At 40.9% G+C, this 16203-nt stretch overlaps 1 protein-coding gene across 4 annotated transcripts in view; it reads right to left on the bottom strand.

The window, feature by feature from the left end:
* The window catches only part of ANKRD28 (ankyrin repeat domain 28), a 216289-nt gene that overhangs the window by 52948 nt on the left and 147138 nt on the right, over positions 1 to 16203 (bottom strand). For all 4 annotated transcript variants that reach the window (XM_055569970.1, XM_055569968.1, XM_055569969.1 and 1 more), the window contains 3 exons: positions 10231 to 10301; positions 4580 to 4780; positions 3111 to 3198 (listed from right to left, as the gene is read on the bottom strand). In XM_055569970.1, the coding sequence (XP_055425945.1) occupies positions 3111 to 3198; positions 4580 to 4780; positions 10231 to 10301 (360 nt within the window). The remainder of the gene's footprint in view (positions 1 to 3110; positions 3199 to 4579; positions 4781 to 10230; positions 10302 to 16203) is intronic.

Below are 16203 nucleotides of genomic sequence, written 5' to 3' on the forward strand. Positions count from 1 at the left end.
ACAGAGTACTGAGTACAGTTCCCTGTGCTATACAGTAGGTCTGCTTATTTTTATGGAAAGAAAAGGAGCAGAAAAAAAAAAACCAAAACCAAACACCATTTCATATCAACTCAAATTATGAACTGCTTTTAAAAGAAATAATGTAATGAATTGCTTACTAAGGTAATTAACCTTTATTTAGTACCCTCTATCTCAGAGTCATCACAGTAAGGTGACTGGATTTTGTTAAAAGCACTGTGCAACAGAAAAGATGAGTGAGTAAGTGGGATCTTAATGAAGGTTCACAGTAGGAGCAAATACAGGGGAGGGAGGGGAAAATAGTCAATTCATTTGAGGTGAGGATGGAGTTGAGAATTCAGAGTTGAGAATTTAGTCGTAGCTCAAGGGTAAGAGGTAGAGCCTAAAGAGAAAAGTAGTCTCAGCCAGGAGACAGCAGGCAAAGAAGGAAGCCTGGGAGAAATAAATTACAAGAACACATGTGATTCCAATGTTTCCTGGGCTAATACTGACAGAGTCTCTAGAGGTGACAGTGATCTGGACTTCAGGCCTGTCTAATAGACCAGGTAATAAACAGCTCCCTACTTCCATATATTTAGCTCCTTTTAGTTCTGAACACCTAAAACAACTGAACAGTTTTTGAAATTGGGTGTAAATACTCTTCTTTCTCCAAGCTTAAAGAAAGGAAGAGACAAGGAAAAAAAAAATATTAACCTCTGAATGTTTACGCTCAAAAATTAAATGGACTGTGAGGCACAAAAAATACAGAATATATTCTACAATCGCAGTCAGCCTAAAAAAATGACATTTAGCAGATTAAGGAAAACAAAGCCATCCAAGGACCCTGAGATACACACACACCCAATTAGGGGCGACCCACAAAATTCTGTGGGCTTTAATTTTATGAAAACTGCTGTTTAGCCAAGCCTCTTTGAAGATAAAAAGCCTAATGCTCTCTGCTTAATGTGTGAAACTTTTACTATAAGTTATATAGTTTAAAATCAGACTTGTTGTTCCTAAACTGTCTTTAAGAATAAGCTACTCTAGAGTATTCAGAAAAATCCCCAAGACTTTAATACAGAAAATCTACAGGCTGTGAGGAGACAGCAGGAGGACACTGCAGGAGACTTGCTTCTGGATGTTTTACCTTCCATTAACAGAAGAAAACTGCCCATGACATAACTAGAGGCACAAACCTCTGGTGTGAGAGAAACACCAGCAGCTCCAGAGCTCCTTTCATGACAGGCAAAGGGTCTTCCTGAACTTGGCGTTATTGACAAATTGCTTTGAATTCATTTGGTTTCTTACATTTTTCTATTTTAGAATTTTATACAGTAATTTTAAATCAATAATCTTCCATCAATCTTCTAGTTTTAAGAGAGAGCTAGGAAAAGACAAAAGCGAATGCAGGAAGTAATGGGAATAGGCCATGCCTGTGTGAAGAGGGGCTAGACTGCCCTTTGTGGTCAGCATGAGAGGTACTCCAGTATGAGAGGGAAGAGACCAGCATGACACAACAGCTCCATCAGTCCGTGTGACCTTTCCTAAGCAAGAAGAGTCAGCATAGTAGAAGCAGAATGGACTTCTGGGAGGAAGAGAAAAAGTCCTGAGCTCCATGGCTGCAAAGAGAGGAGTTCCTCTCTACTTGAAGATGCCTCTATCCACAGCTTCCTTCCTGAGGTATAGCCGAGCCCTGCAGGACTTGCAAAGTTAGGGGCAGGTTGAGATTCACTTCAACCTGCATGGTTTCAGCACCCACAAGCCAGCATCTTTTCTGTTCTTTTGTAAGTATCCTGAGGAAGGCTGACGCTTCTCCTCCCTGGCTGTTCAAGTCACCTCAAGAACCCATTAATGCTTTGGTAGTGCTCTGCTCACAGAGCGACACAGGTCTTAAGTGGTCTGCCCCAGGACCAGTTCCCCAGGGACTCTGTTTCAGACAGCAGATTTTGGAGATCCTAAGACTTTTCAAGAATTCCAGCCCCTTTTTCGCTGTGCGGCACAGTTTGTGGGATCTTAGCTTCCCGACCTGGGACTGAAAATATGCTCTTGGCAGTGAAAACACAGTCCTAACCACTGGACCACCAGGGAATCCCCTCAAGAATGTTAAAAGCAGAAAAGCTGGTATCTACACTTCAGTTTCTTTCTGTGAAATTACTGTGGTAGAAATCAAACATGATATGCCTATTTAATCCAGTGCTTGGCCCAATAGGTTTTCAAGGTCTTCATTGCTTGCTCAGGCTTTTTTCTAGCTGCGCTGAGCAGGGGCGACTCCTGAGCAGTGGTGTACAGGCTTCCCATTGTGGCAGCCTCTCCTGCTGCTGAGCACGGGCTCCAGGAGTCACAGCGCACGGGCTCGGGAGCTGTGCTGCGCGGCCTTGCTTGCCCTGCAGCACGTGGGGTCTTCCTGGACTGGCGCCGGCAGGCAGGCAGGTTCTTATGCACTGCACCACCAGGGAAGTCCGGGAACAGGCTTTCTAACACATCTTCACAACTTCTACCTTAACATCCCCATACAAACAAAGATGTGTTCAGGATAAGAATGAGCTTTTAGTAAATACCAATCTAAACTGTACCCCAGGCTTCTGTCTAGGATGTCTCTCCCTTTAAAGGTAAACAGAATTAATTTTAAACAGCTTCCAAGGGAAATGGGGAGAAGGCACTGGCAACCTTCTCCAGTACTCTTTTTGCCTGGAAAATCCCATGGACGGAGGAGCCTGGTGGGCTGCCATCCATGGGGTCGCTAAGAGTCGGACACGACTGAGTGACTTCACTTTCACACATTGGAGAAGGAAATGGCAACGCATGCCAGTGTTCTTGCCTGGAGAATCCCAGGGACGGGGGAGCCTGGTGGGCTGCCATCTATGGAGTTGCACAGAGTCGGACATGACTGACGCGATGCAGCAGCAGCAGCAGCAGCAGCAGCAAGAGAACTGGACCCAAGGTACTCCTGTCCTTGCTAGCCTCCCCCACCGCAAAGCTGGTTTCATTTGGGCAGCAAACTGAGATATAACTTCTCACTATCCTAAAAGACATTCTATACAAATGCAAGAATGACAATGTCCAACTTTTACTTAACACTTAATATCAAAAAATAAATTAAAAAAAATACGTACCCATATATGCTGCCCAGTGGATAGCACGTCTATCTTTCTTGTCAAAAGCGTTAATATTGGCACCTCTAGACAAGAGTAATTTGACCATCTGGAATAAAAACAAACATAGTTTCATCAAAGTTGAGAACTGTTCCTGAATATCCATCATCAAGACTCATCTCAAATCTCTCTGGCACTGAATTTCTGCACTTGCAGAAACACTAGATTGTATACTGAATGCTTTAACATAATTTAATAAACAACAGGACAAAATACAACAAAAGGTTTTATTGTGGTTGTTATTGAAGTCAGGCATCAATATCTTTTAAAGATGCCACTTTGTGTCCTGGTATTTTATGAACAACTAAGCACAAATCTGGGAAGTATAAAGGGAGAGTATTTAACAACATGTTTTATTCCTTTTTTTATAGCTCAAAGTATTATTAAAATTCAAAGTACTTTCTGATTGCAGAAATGTCTTAAATTTAATTCAAACACACATGAAGTGTCCATAATCTGATTAGACCTGAAGGCCACTGCAGTCTACTTAACTCACAACGTACCAAGAGCAGTTATTTCCATTATGTCTAAACACATTTACAGTGGTTTCCCTGTGGAAAGGGCACTGCAGATGTCAAAAAGGGACTCATCTAGTGACGGGACTGCAGTGGAGGCAAGAACTCTCTATGTTGCAAAAACCGGGAAGAAGAGTGCAAGCAGCACTGCAGCAGGGAGCGCTCAGCCCCCGAATGCCACTTTATTTCTTCTTTTTTAAATCAGAGTATAGCTGATTTACAATGCTTCAGGTAGACAGCAAAGTGATTCAGTTATAGACACACATATGTATTTTTCAAATTCTTCTGCATTATAGGTTATTATAAGATATTAAATGTAGTTCCCTCTGCCGTACAGTAGGACCATTTATATTTACCTGTTTGAGTTTCTGTGTCTGCAAAAAAAATGAACTGGACAAGCTGGCCTCAAAGGTTCTTCTAACCAAGTCTCATTCTTTCCTACGTCTTCCATGTACATACATAAGCCCCACTCTTTGCTATAACACATCTAACATTATTAGCCAATGCTCGTTGTATAAGATAACTACTATTTTTTTTTAACTGTTTTCTTTTGATGGCCTGTCATCAATGAAATCTTGACTAAATGTTCAAAATAAACTGTAAGAAAATGTTTTCTACACTCTACCTTCCTCTGCTACCATCTTTCTGGGAGAACAATGAAACTGCTCTGACTTCCTAGATATTTTTTCCTTCAATGACAGAATAAACTTTTCACATTGTTTTACAGTTAGTAGTGTTGGTTGGGGCTGTATCTGATAAATTTCTAAATGTGAGAGAGTTACATCATGAATTATGATGAAAAGAAGTCTGAGGGTTTGAAGAAGGCAAACATAAATAAAAAGGAGCAGGACAGGCGAGTTCGTTAGTAACGGGGGTGGGGGCGCAGAGCGTCACTGAGGGAGGGGCAGCGCCTACCTCCCCATGGCCGCTGAGAGCTGCATGGTGCAGCGCAGTCCTCCCTGCCCGGTCAGACACGTTCACATTGCTCAGAAGGGGCACCAAGGCCTCCGCGCACTTAACGGCTTTGTTAGCGGCTGCCGTGTGCAAAGGGGTTTGCCAGTTTTTGTCTCGAGCGTTAACATCTGCAGAATGCTTCAACAGCACCTGAACTGCTTCCTGAAACACACGAAGATACGTTACATAAGACAAATTACTTAACAGCTTTAGAAATTGTACATGCAAGATGGAAAACCAATTTCTTGAGGAAATAAAAAGTTTGGTAGAACCTGCTATAAACAAGCCAGAAAACAAGACCTTGAACTAAAGGCAGTACTCAGAGCCATGCAAGATACAGCAAGATAAAATATTCCCTTTGTTCATCCTCCAACTGAGGCATAGCCATCAATCTCCATCAAAATGTACGAGAAGAAATACTGACGAATATTCTTCAAAAGCATTCATCACTACTCTTGCTTTTCTAGATGGTGAGATACAATTAATAATTTCAAAGCTTTAAAAATTAGATTTATCACTTTGCCATTAAATACAAAAAAATTTAAAACATACTATTTCCCAAGATACTACACATGCTGTATTTTACAAAATGAAAAATCACTAGGATCTAGTTCATTAGAGAGAGAAAGAGAGCGCGAGGGGGTAGGGAAGAAAGAAGTCTTTGCTGTGATTCTACCTTGTGGGAAAGTTGGTGTTAACAAGGCAAACTAACAGTTCACTATTCAAAGTGATTGGTCTGCCAGAACACAAGGAAAATGTCACAACACATCCATAAACTGGACTTATGGCAAAATCAAAAGGAATCCAGTAAGCCATCAATATTAAGCAGTATAATCAGAACTAAACATGGCAAAAATCTTCTCCTTGCAGGGACAATCCTATTTTTGTCAGATGAGTGACAAACTATACACAAAATGGAAAAGACCAGAAGCAAATTATCTCAGTTCTGTCATTTACAAGGCGTAACTATTCAAGTCTAGTAAAACTGAGCCCCTGGTCTTCTTATCAGTAAAGGGGGAACTAGCACCCGCCCATCACTCCTTTCAAGACTGCTATCAAGCAAAAAAAGCTAATGTACAGTGTTCAAAAAATTAAAATAACTGTAACTATGCAACATAGCAAGAAACACCAAACAAAATACTATTATTCACGACTCACGTATAGCCTTTGAAATAAAAAGTAATCGGGATTGTATGAAATCTGGGAAATGGCAAAAGGCTGGAGAGATGCCCATCAATCTATCAATCTGCTAAGTAGTTAATCAAGGACATACAGAGGCCTGCCCTGTGACCTCACAACTCCATTCCAACTATTTTACCCAAGAGAAAATTTAGAAGATCCATCTGAAAATGTCATAGCAATCTTTTATTTACTCATAAGAGTCAAAAAAGAAATGTAAATGTCCACCTATAGGAAAATAGATACAACTGTTGCATATACATACAGGGAAACACTACTTCGCAATAATGAGGAATGCACCACCAATGTACACAACAAAAAGGACAAACTGCAAAAGAAGTCAAGATGCAAGAGTACACATTGTATGATTCCATTCTTACACAATTACAGAACAGCCAAAATTACTCCACAGTGAGAGAAATCAGAACAGCGCTTGCCTCTGGGGACAGGCGGGCCTGACTGAAAAGGGACATGAAGGCACCGGCTGGAGTGATGGAATCGTCTAAATCTAGACTGGGAAGAAGGCTGCATAGGTGTATACATCTGCCAAAACTCAAGACTACACACTTAGAGTCTGTGCACTTTACTGTAAATTACATTTCAATTTAAAAAAGGGAACACAGGGAAAATATACACACAGAGCAATATGTACTCAGAATCATGGAGAACGGGGTACAAGCACTGTCAGGATCTCTGTAACACGTTCATGGGAGATAATCAGAAGCAACATGAATAATTTATAATTAGGTAAATGGGGCAAATGCAGCATACTACAGATGACAGGTGTGCCTTAATTATGTCCAACTAGAATGCACAACGCACACCTGCAAGTTCCTGAAAAGTGTGTGGAATATTTATGTTCCATCAGCAAGAAGAGAGAAACCAAAGCTATACTTTTGTTTCACAGAAAAGCAAGAATAAATCCAGTTTGTGGCTGACGGTGGGTAAGATGGCACCCACCACAATGGCTAAGATTCTAGAATCAGGACAGATTAGTCTGAACCCTGAGTCCACTGCTAGGGACTTAACTGTGTACCCCAACGTTGAAACGATGAAGTCCTGCCTCCCCCACTAAAGTGTATTTAGGAGGGAAAGGGAGATGAGACGATTAGGGAGAGCCCTAATCTGACAGACTGATGGCCTTTTAAGGCCAGGAAGAGAACCTCCCCTCTCCCCCTGCCTCACCAAACATGAGGACACAGCAAGAAGGCAGGCATCACAGGCCAGGAAGAGAGGCCTTGTTGAAACTGACCCTGTTGAACCTTCCTCTGGAATGTTTAGCCTCCAGACTGAGAAAATGCATTTCTGTTGCTTAAGCCACCCAGTTTGTGGTATTCTGTTATGGCAGGTGAGCTAATATTGACATATCTACATTACAACTCAGAATAATATAGGCCAGTGTCATATCACAGCAGCAGTGACCTTCAAAAATTTGGAGAAAACTGGCTTCCCTGGTGGCTCAGACAGTAAAGAATCTACCTGTAATGCAGGAGACCCGAGGGTTCGATCCCTGGGTTAGGAAGATCCCCTGGAGAAGGGAAGGGCAACCCATTCCAGTACTCCTGCCTGGAAAATTTCATGGATGTAGGAGCCTGGTGGGCTACATAGTCCATGGGGTCTCAAAGAGTGGGACACCAATGAGTAACACTTTCAAAGAAGAAAGGACAGGAGACATCAAAAACAAAAATTAAAAAAGGGTAAATTTCTGGAAATTGCAAACCAATGAGCCTGATGTCAAACCCTTGTAAAATTCTAGATTTTATTATCAATACATTACAAGCATTCAGGAAAAAACGTGTAGGGATAACTATGTAGGATATACATGATTTTACTAATGACAAAATTACCAGAATAACCTTGATCTTAATTTCCCCATTATTAGAGGGTACATAATATGGGCTTCCCTCATAGCTCAGTTGGTAAAGAATCTGCCTGCAATGCAGGAGACCTGGGTTCGATTCCTGGGTTGAGAAGATCTTCTGGAGAAGGAAATGGCAACCCACTCCAGTATTCTTGCCTGGAGAATCCCATGGACAGAGGAGCCTTGGCAGGCTACAGTCCATGGGGTCACAAGAGTCGGACACAACTTAGCAACTAAACTACCACCAGAGGTACATATGTGTACATATGTGTAAGAAATGCTGCAGGTGGCCTTGGCTTCAAACACACAAGTTATACCCTAGGACGTTGATTTACATATGATTATGAAATATGGGGATGGGGTGATAACAAAAGTTTAAATAATACCTGAAGAGTACTTATTCATAGCTTGGGGTCGGGCACAGCAAAAAGAAGGGCTAACCCATTTGCAAATAAATGCAATGTTTGGGTGAACCACTAATACTTCACATGGTGATCTATTTTAAACTCAGTTATCTTGACAGAACTAAAATGATAATTCTTGGGGTTATGTTAAAAAGCAATAAATGCATATCCTTCAGAGGATCCAGTGTGATGTGGCTTTTAATAAATAAATAAATAAATAAATAAATACACACACCCCCCCCTAACATTCAGAAATTGATCTATGCAGAATACAGAATACATTTACAGAGAGCTGAACTGTATGTAACACTTGAGGAACAACAGTCACAAACCAAGAGGAGGCAGCCAGGCAACACGAGCAGGTGTGTCACGGACGGAGAGCTGGAATGGGGGGTACTTCACTGGAAGCAGTCTTTTTCAACCCAAGTTCAGGGAGGAAATTAACCCTTAAGACATCCACTGTCCATGAAGAGTTAACTTCTGTGAAAGACTAAACTTAATTTTAGGTTGAAAAGCTTAAACTTATTAGGATTAGCTTTCTAACCCACAGCTTGCCCTCAAGTTCAAGCTACATACATAATTTTAAAAAATCAGCAGTTAGGTCTCTGGGTGGAACCTGCAATCTGCCTCTAACGTTAATTATTTTAAGAATTTTTGGCCTGTTATCTCTACAAATATACAAAGTATTCTTCCTGATAATTTAATCTGGTAAAACTCCACTAAATTTAAGTCACATTCCCAAGAGTCATGCCAAAAAAATAGGCAAGTATGATTAACTTACCAAAAAGTTGCAATGATGGTAATGCTTATCTTCCTTAATTGCCATTATCTAAAGAAACTTCTTTACAAGAGGGCTAGCCACAATCTCAATAATATTACCGTGAATTTCAGAGTTCAAAGTATTTTGGTTAATATGTCTTAGTTTCCAGAATTCCCAGATTTGCCTAAGATCACCCAGCTAGAACGTGGCAGGTGATACCGGAAGCCAGTCTCCCGCAGCCCAGGCCCCGCAGTTCATCAGTTGTAGCCACCAAGACCCCTGTTCCCTCCCTCCTTCTCCCAACCCGAAGGCTTACGGCCAACAGACCGCCTCTGTCACACCACAGCATCCACAGTCCTTTCCAGTCACTTTGTCCTCCGCTCCTCTTCACCTGCCCAGCTCTTGCTTTGTGTTCAAGATGTAGTTTGCGATTAGTACAGAGAATGAGCAGACTTAAGAAGGACCTGGTCCCATGATGGGGAGAAGGAGCAGGAGAGACCCTCTCCATCTCTCACAATCTCAGTAACTGAAGAAAATACTACTTTACACCATCACACCCTTTTATACTTTAAACTATTTTAAAAAATGTTTTCAACAAGAATCAAATACATTAAGAAGGGTAAAAGGTGTGCTCTGGGCACAATGCATTTGTAACACACACACAATCCATTTCAGAAAGGCAATAAAATGACAGAAAAAAAAGAGGGTCCAGATATTCGCTATCATCTTTGCTACCCAACAGCTGACTGGTTTCTAGCAAATTGTTAACTACACAGTTTCTTCAGAATATTTTTATTCTTCAAGCATTTTATGAGGGCTAGAAGATAATGACAAATATAAAAATGAATTCTCACAAAATGTCAGTTATCTTGAAGATCAAACAAAGCGCAGGATTATAAATAAGGAATTGTTCTTCTTCATAAGACACTTAACATATTTTAAAATTATATTTAGAACTGGCAACACAGGAGAACTAGTAATGTTTCCAAAATGAATCTTACAGTTTACCTAAACAATATTTCATTTAATCATTACACACTGCAGAGATTATTTCCTGATCACAACCAGCAGCACCTCTGAAACAAGTCTATCAGGCTATTGTGAACCAGTCAGCAGAGAAGAGCCTTGATGAGGGATGTCTAAGATAGAAAGATAACTGCTGTCCTGTAGGAAGTACAAAAAGAGAGCTTTATATTCTCTGCCACTTCAGACACTCCAAGAGGTCTTAGTCACAGAAGGAACATGGAACAATTAGCTTGGTTTGTGCAAACTGCAAAGTGTAGTGACCAGTCTAGGTAGTTTCAGTGGCTGGTTCCTTTTTTGAAAATACAGGATCTGCACATGGGCTCACAGGCAGGCCTGCGTAATGATTTCACATACAATGTATTTACCAAGAGAAATCTCATACCTCACTACAAGATGCAACTGCCCTGTGTAAAGGTGTCAACCATTTGCTGTCTTTGGCATTAACTCTAGCTCCTGCAACAAGAAGAAAAAAATTAAGTGAAATGTTTTGCATAAAATAATTTAAAATAAATAACTAGTTATATACAGTCCAAATTGGATAAACAATTGAAAATGTCGTACTTCATTTTTTTACTTTCTGCTAATAAATTATCCTTAAATTACAAAACTATTTTTTTAATTGATATCCAGTAAGGTATTGGCTCTTTTTATTAAAAATCAAAGAAATATCATTTTATATGTAGGCTAGAAAAGCCACCTTTATACAGAGCATATCCAAAGTGAAAATCAGACCCCACTGTAGAGTGTGTGTTAAAAACCTGATACTTAAATACATAAATAAGAATACTCAGACATAAAATACATATCATGACAAAGTCTTCTTCTTTACTAATATAAATTTATAAATATATAATTATATACAGTTTATATAATTATATCAAGATAAAATATTTACAAACATATATTAATTTATATAATTTTATAAACATATAAAATATAAACATAAAATATTCATTATATTATTTACTAATATAAATACAAGACCATTCATTACATTTCTTTACTAATGAATGTATCATGTTATAATGCAATAATATCAAAATAGTTCTCCAGTGATTATTTAAAATGCTCTAATACTAATGGCTTTAAACTTAGGGGGAAAAAAGAAATAAATGAACCAACCCACATGTCTTTCCAGGTTATACCTCAAGTTCTGAAGAAGTAATCATTAAAACAAATCAACTACGTATTTTTTTGCTTAAAAATTATTAAGTCAACAGACACAAATTTTCTTTAATAGAATGGAAATACCATTTAGTAAGACAAGTGTATTATATAATGTGGGGGGGGCAGGATTTATCACCTACGTAAAATCTGCTGACTTGGTGCTTAAATCCCTACAAAACAGAAGTGGCACACCACGGGATCACTCTAAGCAGAAACAGCCTTGGCTCTCAGGAGTGCAGAGGACCTAGTGACAGGCCCAGCATGACAAGCAAGCCTAGATTTACATCTAGAATCATAACTAGCTCGTGAAAAGAGGCTTTAGGTACCTAGTCCAGCCCCCAGACTTCCCAGATTATCAAACGCTGGTACAAGGAAGCGGCTCAACACCATCAACTGCAGCAGAACCGAGGACAGAACTCAGACATCCTAAGGTCCTAATGTTTACATTCTATGTTTTGAGTGTGAGATTCTAGGTTAACAATCAAGTGCAGTGACTCCAAGTTACAGCCTGAATAACCTCTAGCTATAGGTCCCTAACTAGTTGAGTGTGAGCTTCTAGGTAATAATCAAGTGTAGTGACTCTAAATTACAGCCCTAACGAGTTTTGTGATCCCTCTGAACCTACATTTTCATCTATAAGACAGATCTCCTAATACCCTGTTACAGAGATTAATGAGGGGAGTTCCCTGGCGGCCCAGTGGTTAGCACTCTGTGTTTCCACCGCAGAGGGCACAGTTCCATGTCTGCCTGGGGAACTAAGATCTCACATGCCGTGCAGTGCAGCAAAAAATAAATAAACTGACATATAACCACTCTATCTAGTACACACAGGGCACAAATACTAGAGGTAGATTTTTACAAGCCTGACTGCGAAAGAAAATGAATGAAAGGCAGATGTAGGAAGTCATCCACAAATGCAGCGGCTGAAGTTGAACTCTGTGTGGGCAGGGCCAACCAGCAGGACACTTAAAAGAATCCTGAACCAGCAGGAGAGCTTTCAAGACTGCTTAAGGCTGTGGGAGAAAGAAGGGGTGTCAGCAAAATAAAACAGCCAGACACAGTGTGTATATCCATGTAATAAACATCGGAACAACTACCAGCCAAGTTCTTTGGAGGCCAAAATGGTGAAAACAGACTTTCCTGAGCACAACTGAGCCAGTGTTTGTTCTGGGTAAGAACACAAGCACCTGAAGGCGTAGCCCGTGGAGGGGCGCCTTCCTTCTCCCCACTCACCGCTTGGTTCTCTATAATCCCTCTTTCTATGATTTTGTATTTATGTGCACAGGAGAAGGGTAGGTCCTGGCATTTTATGCCTGAAGGGTAGTGACACAGACACTCAGAAGACACAAATACCCTGGAAAGACAGAGGCAGAGACTTTGTAGAGGCCTGAAGATGTTTTTGAGCCTCCACAAATGGAAAGGGTCGTGACTCTGACCCTGGGTGCTAACTGACAAGGAAACAGTAGCTGTCACAGTGAGGACGACCTCTGTGCTGATAAAGATCTGAGAAAAGAAAGTGGAAACAGCAATAAGAACTGTATACATAATGGTCTTTGCTTTTACATGAAAAAGGAAGATTTAAACATCTATGTTTACAAAAGGAAACCCTGGAGGAAAGCTAAGCCATCAAAAATGATGGCTGCATATCTGTCTGTATCGGCAGTGGGGACGCTGAGGACCGGATGATGCGAGGGAAACGAGGGTGCAAAAGCAGCTGCTCTGAGCTGTGTGCCTTTAAAGGTGTGTCCCCTTTAATTTGGAAATGAAACAGAAATACTATATATTTAGAAAGTGAAATTTACTGATGAGGAAATAAAAAACACTTCAAGAATTTGGCTTCAAGTACAAAGAAAACAGTTGCAAAGTAGGAAGAAGGTAAAAATAGTCTTTCTTTTGGAAATGGGTTATCAGATAAGACGAGTGAACGAAGAAAATCTAATTTTTATGGTGCACTTGGCAGTCCAAAGTAAAAAGTCCTGCTGGCTTCATTCTTCCATTTTAAGTTACAATAATTAATTAAATCATCTTTCTCTTTTAATAACAAAGTTAATTTTATCAAAAACATGAGTGGTTGTAACAAATAATCCACTAGTGGCTTAATGAGGATGCATCATGCTGCCATTAGCAACTAGTAGACAACCTGATAAAAAACCCGGCTTGCTCTTTTTGAAGATTCTAAAGATACTTCAGGAAGATCAACACAATGGAATTTTAGACATCTGATCATATCCTTTCTCAGAAGACACTTATATTCCATTAAATCATATTTATTTTAATAACACTAATTAGATATTTTAATCCCTTGGAAATTAAAGGTCAAGTATGTGAGAAATGATTGGGCTACCTCTAAGGGCATAATACAACAAATTCCCCTGCCCACATGGGTTAATTAGCACGTGCTTTATATATTAACAGACAAACATGGGAATGTGCATTATAAGAGCAGCAGTTGGGTGCACAATGAAAAGTGGCTTAAGAGTAATAAACATGGCAGGGCACATCAGACGTCCAGGCTACCAGAAGTCATCTCCTGTGAGCTCTCTGAAGGTAACCAGACGTCCATCCACACACAGAGCGCCAAAATTAGTTACATATTCATATAACAAATTACAAAGTTATTTCAGGAATGGAAAAGACATTTCCAAAGTAAAGCAACTAATCCAACAGCTGAAGACTAGCCACAGAGAAGATGAAGACAGGCAAAAGAGATGGAGAGAGGAGGGAGAGGGAGCAGGAGAAGGAAGGGAGGAGGGGTGAAGGGGGGAGGGGAGGAGGGGGAGGGAGAAGGGAGGGAAAGAGAAAGAAATCCTATGCACTTGTAACACAGAACAGTCTTCCTACAGGGAAATGAAACCAAAGGTAAGAGCTCTGGGGGCTCCGTCACAGGCTCTCTACCTGGCAGAGTACATAGTATCTGTGATGTAAAAGGATGACCGTAAGTCACTAAGAAAAGATTCCTTTCTTTACTATTTCCCAATCACTAAAATAGAACAGAACAGAACACAGCAGCACTGTCTCAACTGCTGAAATCAGGCTACTGGGAGGCCATGTGGTAGGAGAGGCACGGCTCGGAAACAAGACCAGACAGCACTCTGAGGAGGCATCGCCTACAACCACTGCAAACCGACACCCACAGAAAGCCTCCTGAGCATCAGGAGCATACCTCCCTAAACCCAAGGCTATGCTCAACTGCATAAATCAAACGTAGTCTTTAATAGAATCCCCTCTTCCCTAGATCAGCTGAGCTTTCCTTTAAGAAAAATAAGCGGCCAGAACCCACGCCACATAAAATATATGAATTTGGATTTACCTTTTAGAGATGTGATTAGACTTGGTAGCACAGTTATATTAGACAAAAAACCCCACATAATCTTCCTTTCACCAATCTTTCCTTTTACTAATTCATACATATAAAATACACTCAGAAACAACAGCTTTTTAAAGATACTTAAGAGTCCTTTAAGAATTAGATAAATATCTACCTCATTTGGAGATAAAACAAATTAATTTTAAAAAATAAAGCATCTGGTTCACCTCCATCAGTCTATCATGGGCTCTTGCCAGCAGTGCAGCCTAAGAGGTCTGCACAGGTGAGGAGACAGGCAGGTTGTGGACAGAGGGGCCCAGGAGGAAGACCTGTGATCTAATAATGGCCCTGTAATCAGCAGGCTGTGACCTGGGGCTGCGGCCCATTACCCCTGGAGCTTCATTTTATGAAATGTAATCTCCCTGTGTGTGTATGTGTACATGACCACATCACACACGCACACGTCTCTGTCCCTCTCTAGGGAGGCTAGTCAGTTCAGTTCAGTTCACTCAGTCGTGTCCGACTCTTTGCGACCCCATGAACCGCAGCACGCCAGGCCTCCCTGTCCATCACCAACTCCCGGAGTTCACCCAAACCCATGTCCATCGAGTCAGTGATGCCATCCAACCATCTCATCCTCTGTCGTCCCCTTCTCCTCCTGCCCTCAATCTTTCCCAGCATCAGGGTCTTTTCAAATGAGTCAGCTCTTGGCATCAGGTGGCCAAAGTACTGGAGTTTCAGCTTCAACATCAGTCCTACCAATGAACACCCAGGACTGATCTCCCTTAGGATGGACTGGCTAGGCCCCAGGTTAGACCCCAGGTTAAAACAACATAGGGAGCACCTGTTTCTGCAAAGTGAGTTCTGTGAACTCAGGCATTCAAATCACCAGTGTCCCAATTGACTCTAGGTCTCTCGGGTCTTCTCTGCAAGAAGACTAATTCATTTGCTTTCTCCCTGATCTGTTCGCTCACCAAGATCTGCCAATTCTTTGATTTCTGAACCCGTTACCGGTAAAATAAGTGCAAGTATTAATTGCTCAGTCTTGTCTGACTCCTTGCGATCATATGGACTATAGCCCGCCAGGTTCCTCTGTCCATGGAATTTTCCAGTAAGAATACTGCAATGGATAAAATAAGGGCTATGGCAAATGATCTCTACAATCCATTTCCAGTGATGATATTCTATTTTATTTTGAAATATTCAAAATAAATTATTTCATGCTTATTAAATACCCTACCCTACATTAATAAGGCAGTATCACTATAATCAATGTCAGGGTTCTTCAAGTTCAGCCCACAGGTTGCCAGCCACCTATTTTGTAGTTTTACCACCTTACAGGAGTCAAGATGAGTAGCTGCCACTGCCTGGATGACCCCTCACATAAAGTTATCAACTTCTGATCTAGGAAAAGAACTTCAGAGTTGATACTATTAAAGTTATTTCTCTTTTCCTATGTGTCTGTAATAATTACAGTCTCACTAATAATTTTCTAAAACTCCTGCTTGCAGAGCATAGCTTTCTTCTTTGCTCCTAAGCCACAGAGGAGACAGTCCATACCCAGTGAGCTGGGCCAGGAGCCAAGTAGTTTAGCACTCTTCCCAAACTGGAAATAATGCTTTTCTTTGGCTGACTACCAAAGCCAGGGTCAAAGCTTCAGATTCTGTTTTGAGGTTGGGAGTAGAATGAGCAAAAGGCAAGTACACTTCCACTTTTCCCCCTGTGATGCTGGACCATCCCCACCCCACTGCCCCAAGCTGGTGCACTATACCATTTAAGAGGGCGTTATTGACACTAAGGGGCTGCCCTGATAGCTCAGTTGATAAAGAATTTGCCTACAAAGCAGAAGACCCTGATTCCTGGGTCAAGAAGCCCGATGGA

The sequence above is a fragment of the Bubalus kerabau genome, chromosome 2 (assembly GCF_029407905.1).
Source record: "Bubalus kerabau isolate K-KA32 ecotype Philippines breed swamp buffalo chromosome 2, PCC_UOA_SB_1v2, whole genome shotgun sequence".
Taxonomy (NCBI): domain Eukaryota; kingdom Metazoa; phylum Chordata; class Mammalia; order Artiodactyla; family Bovidae; genus Bubalus; species Bubalus kerabau.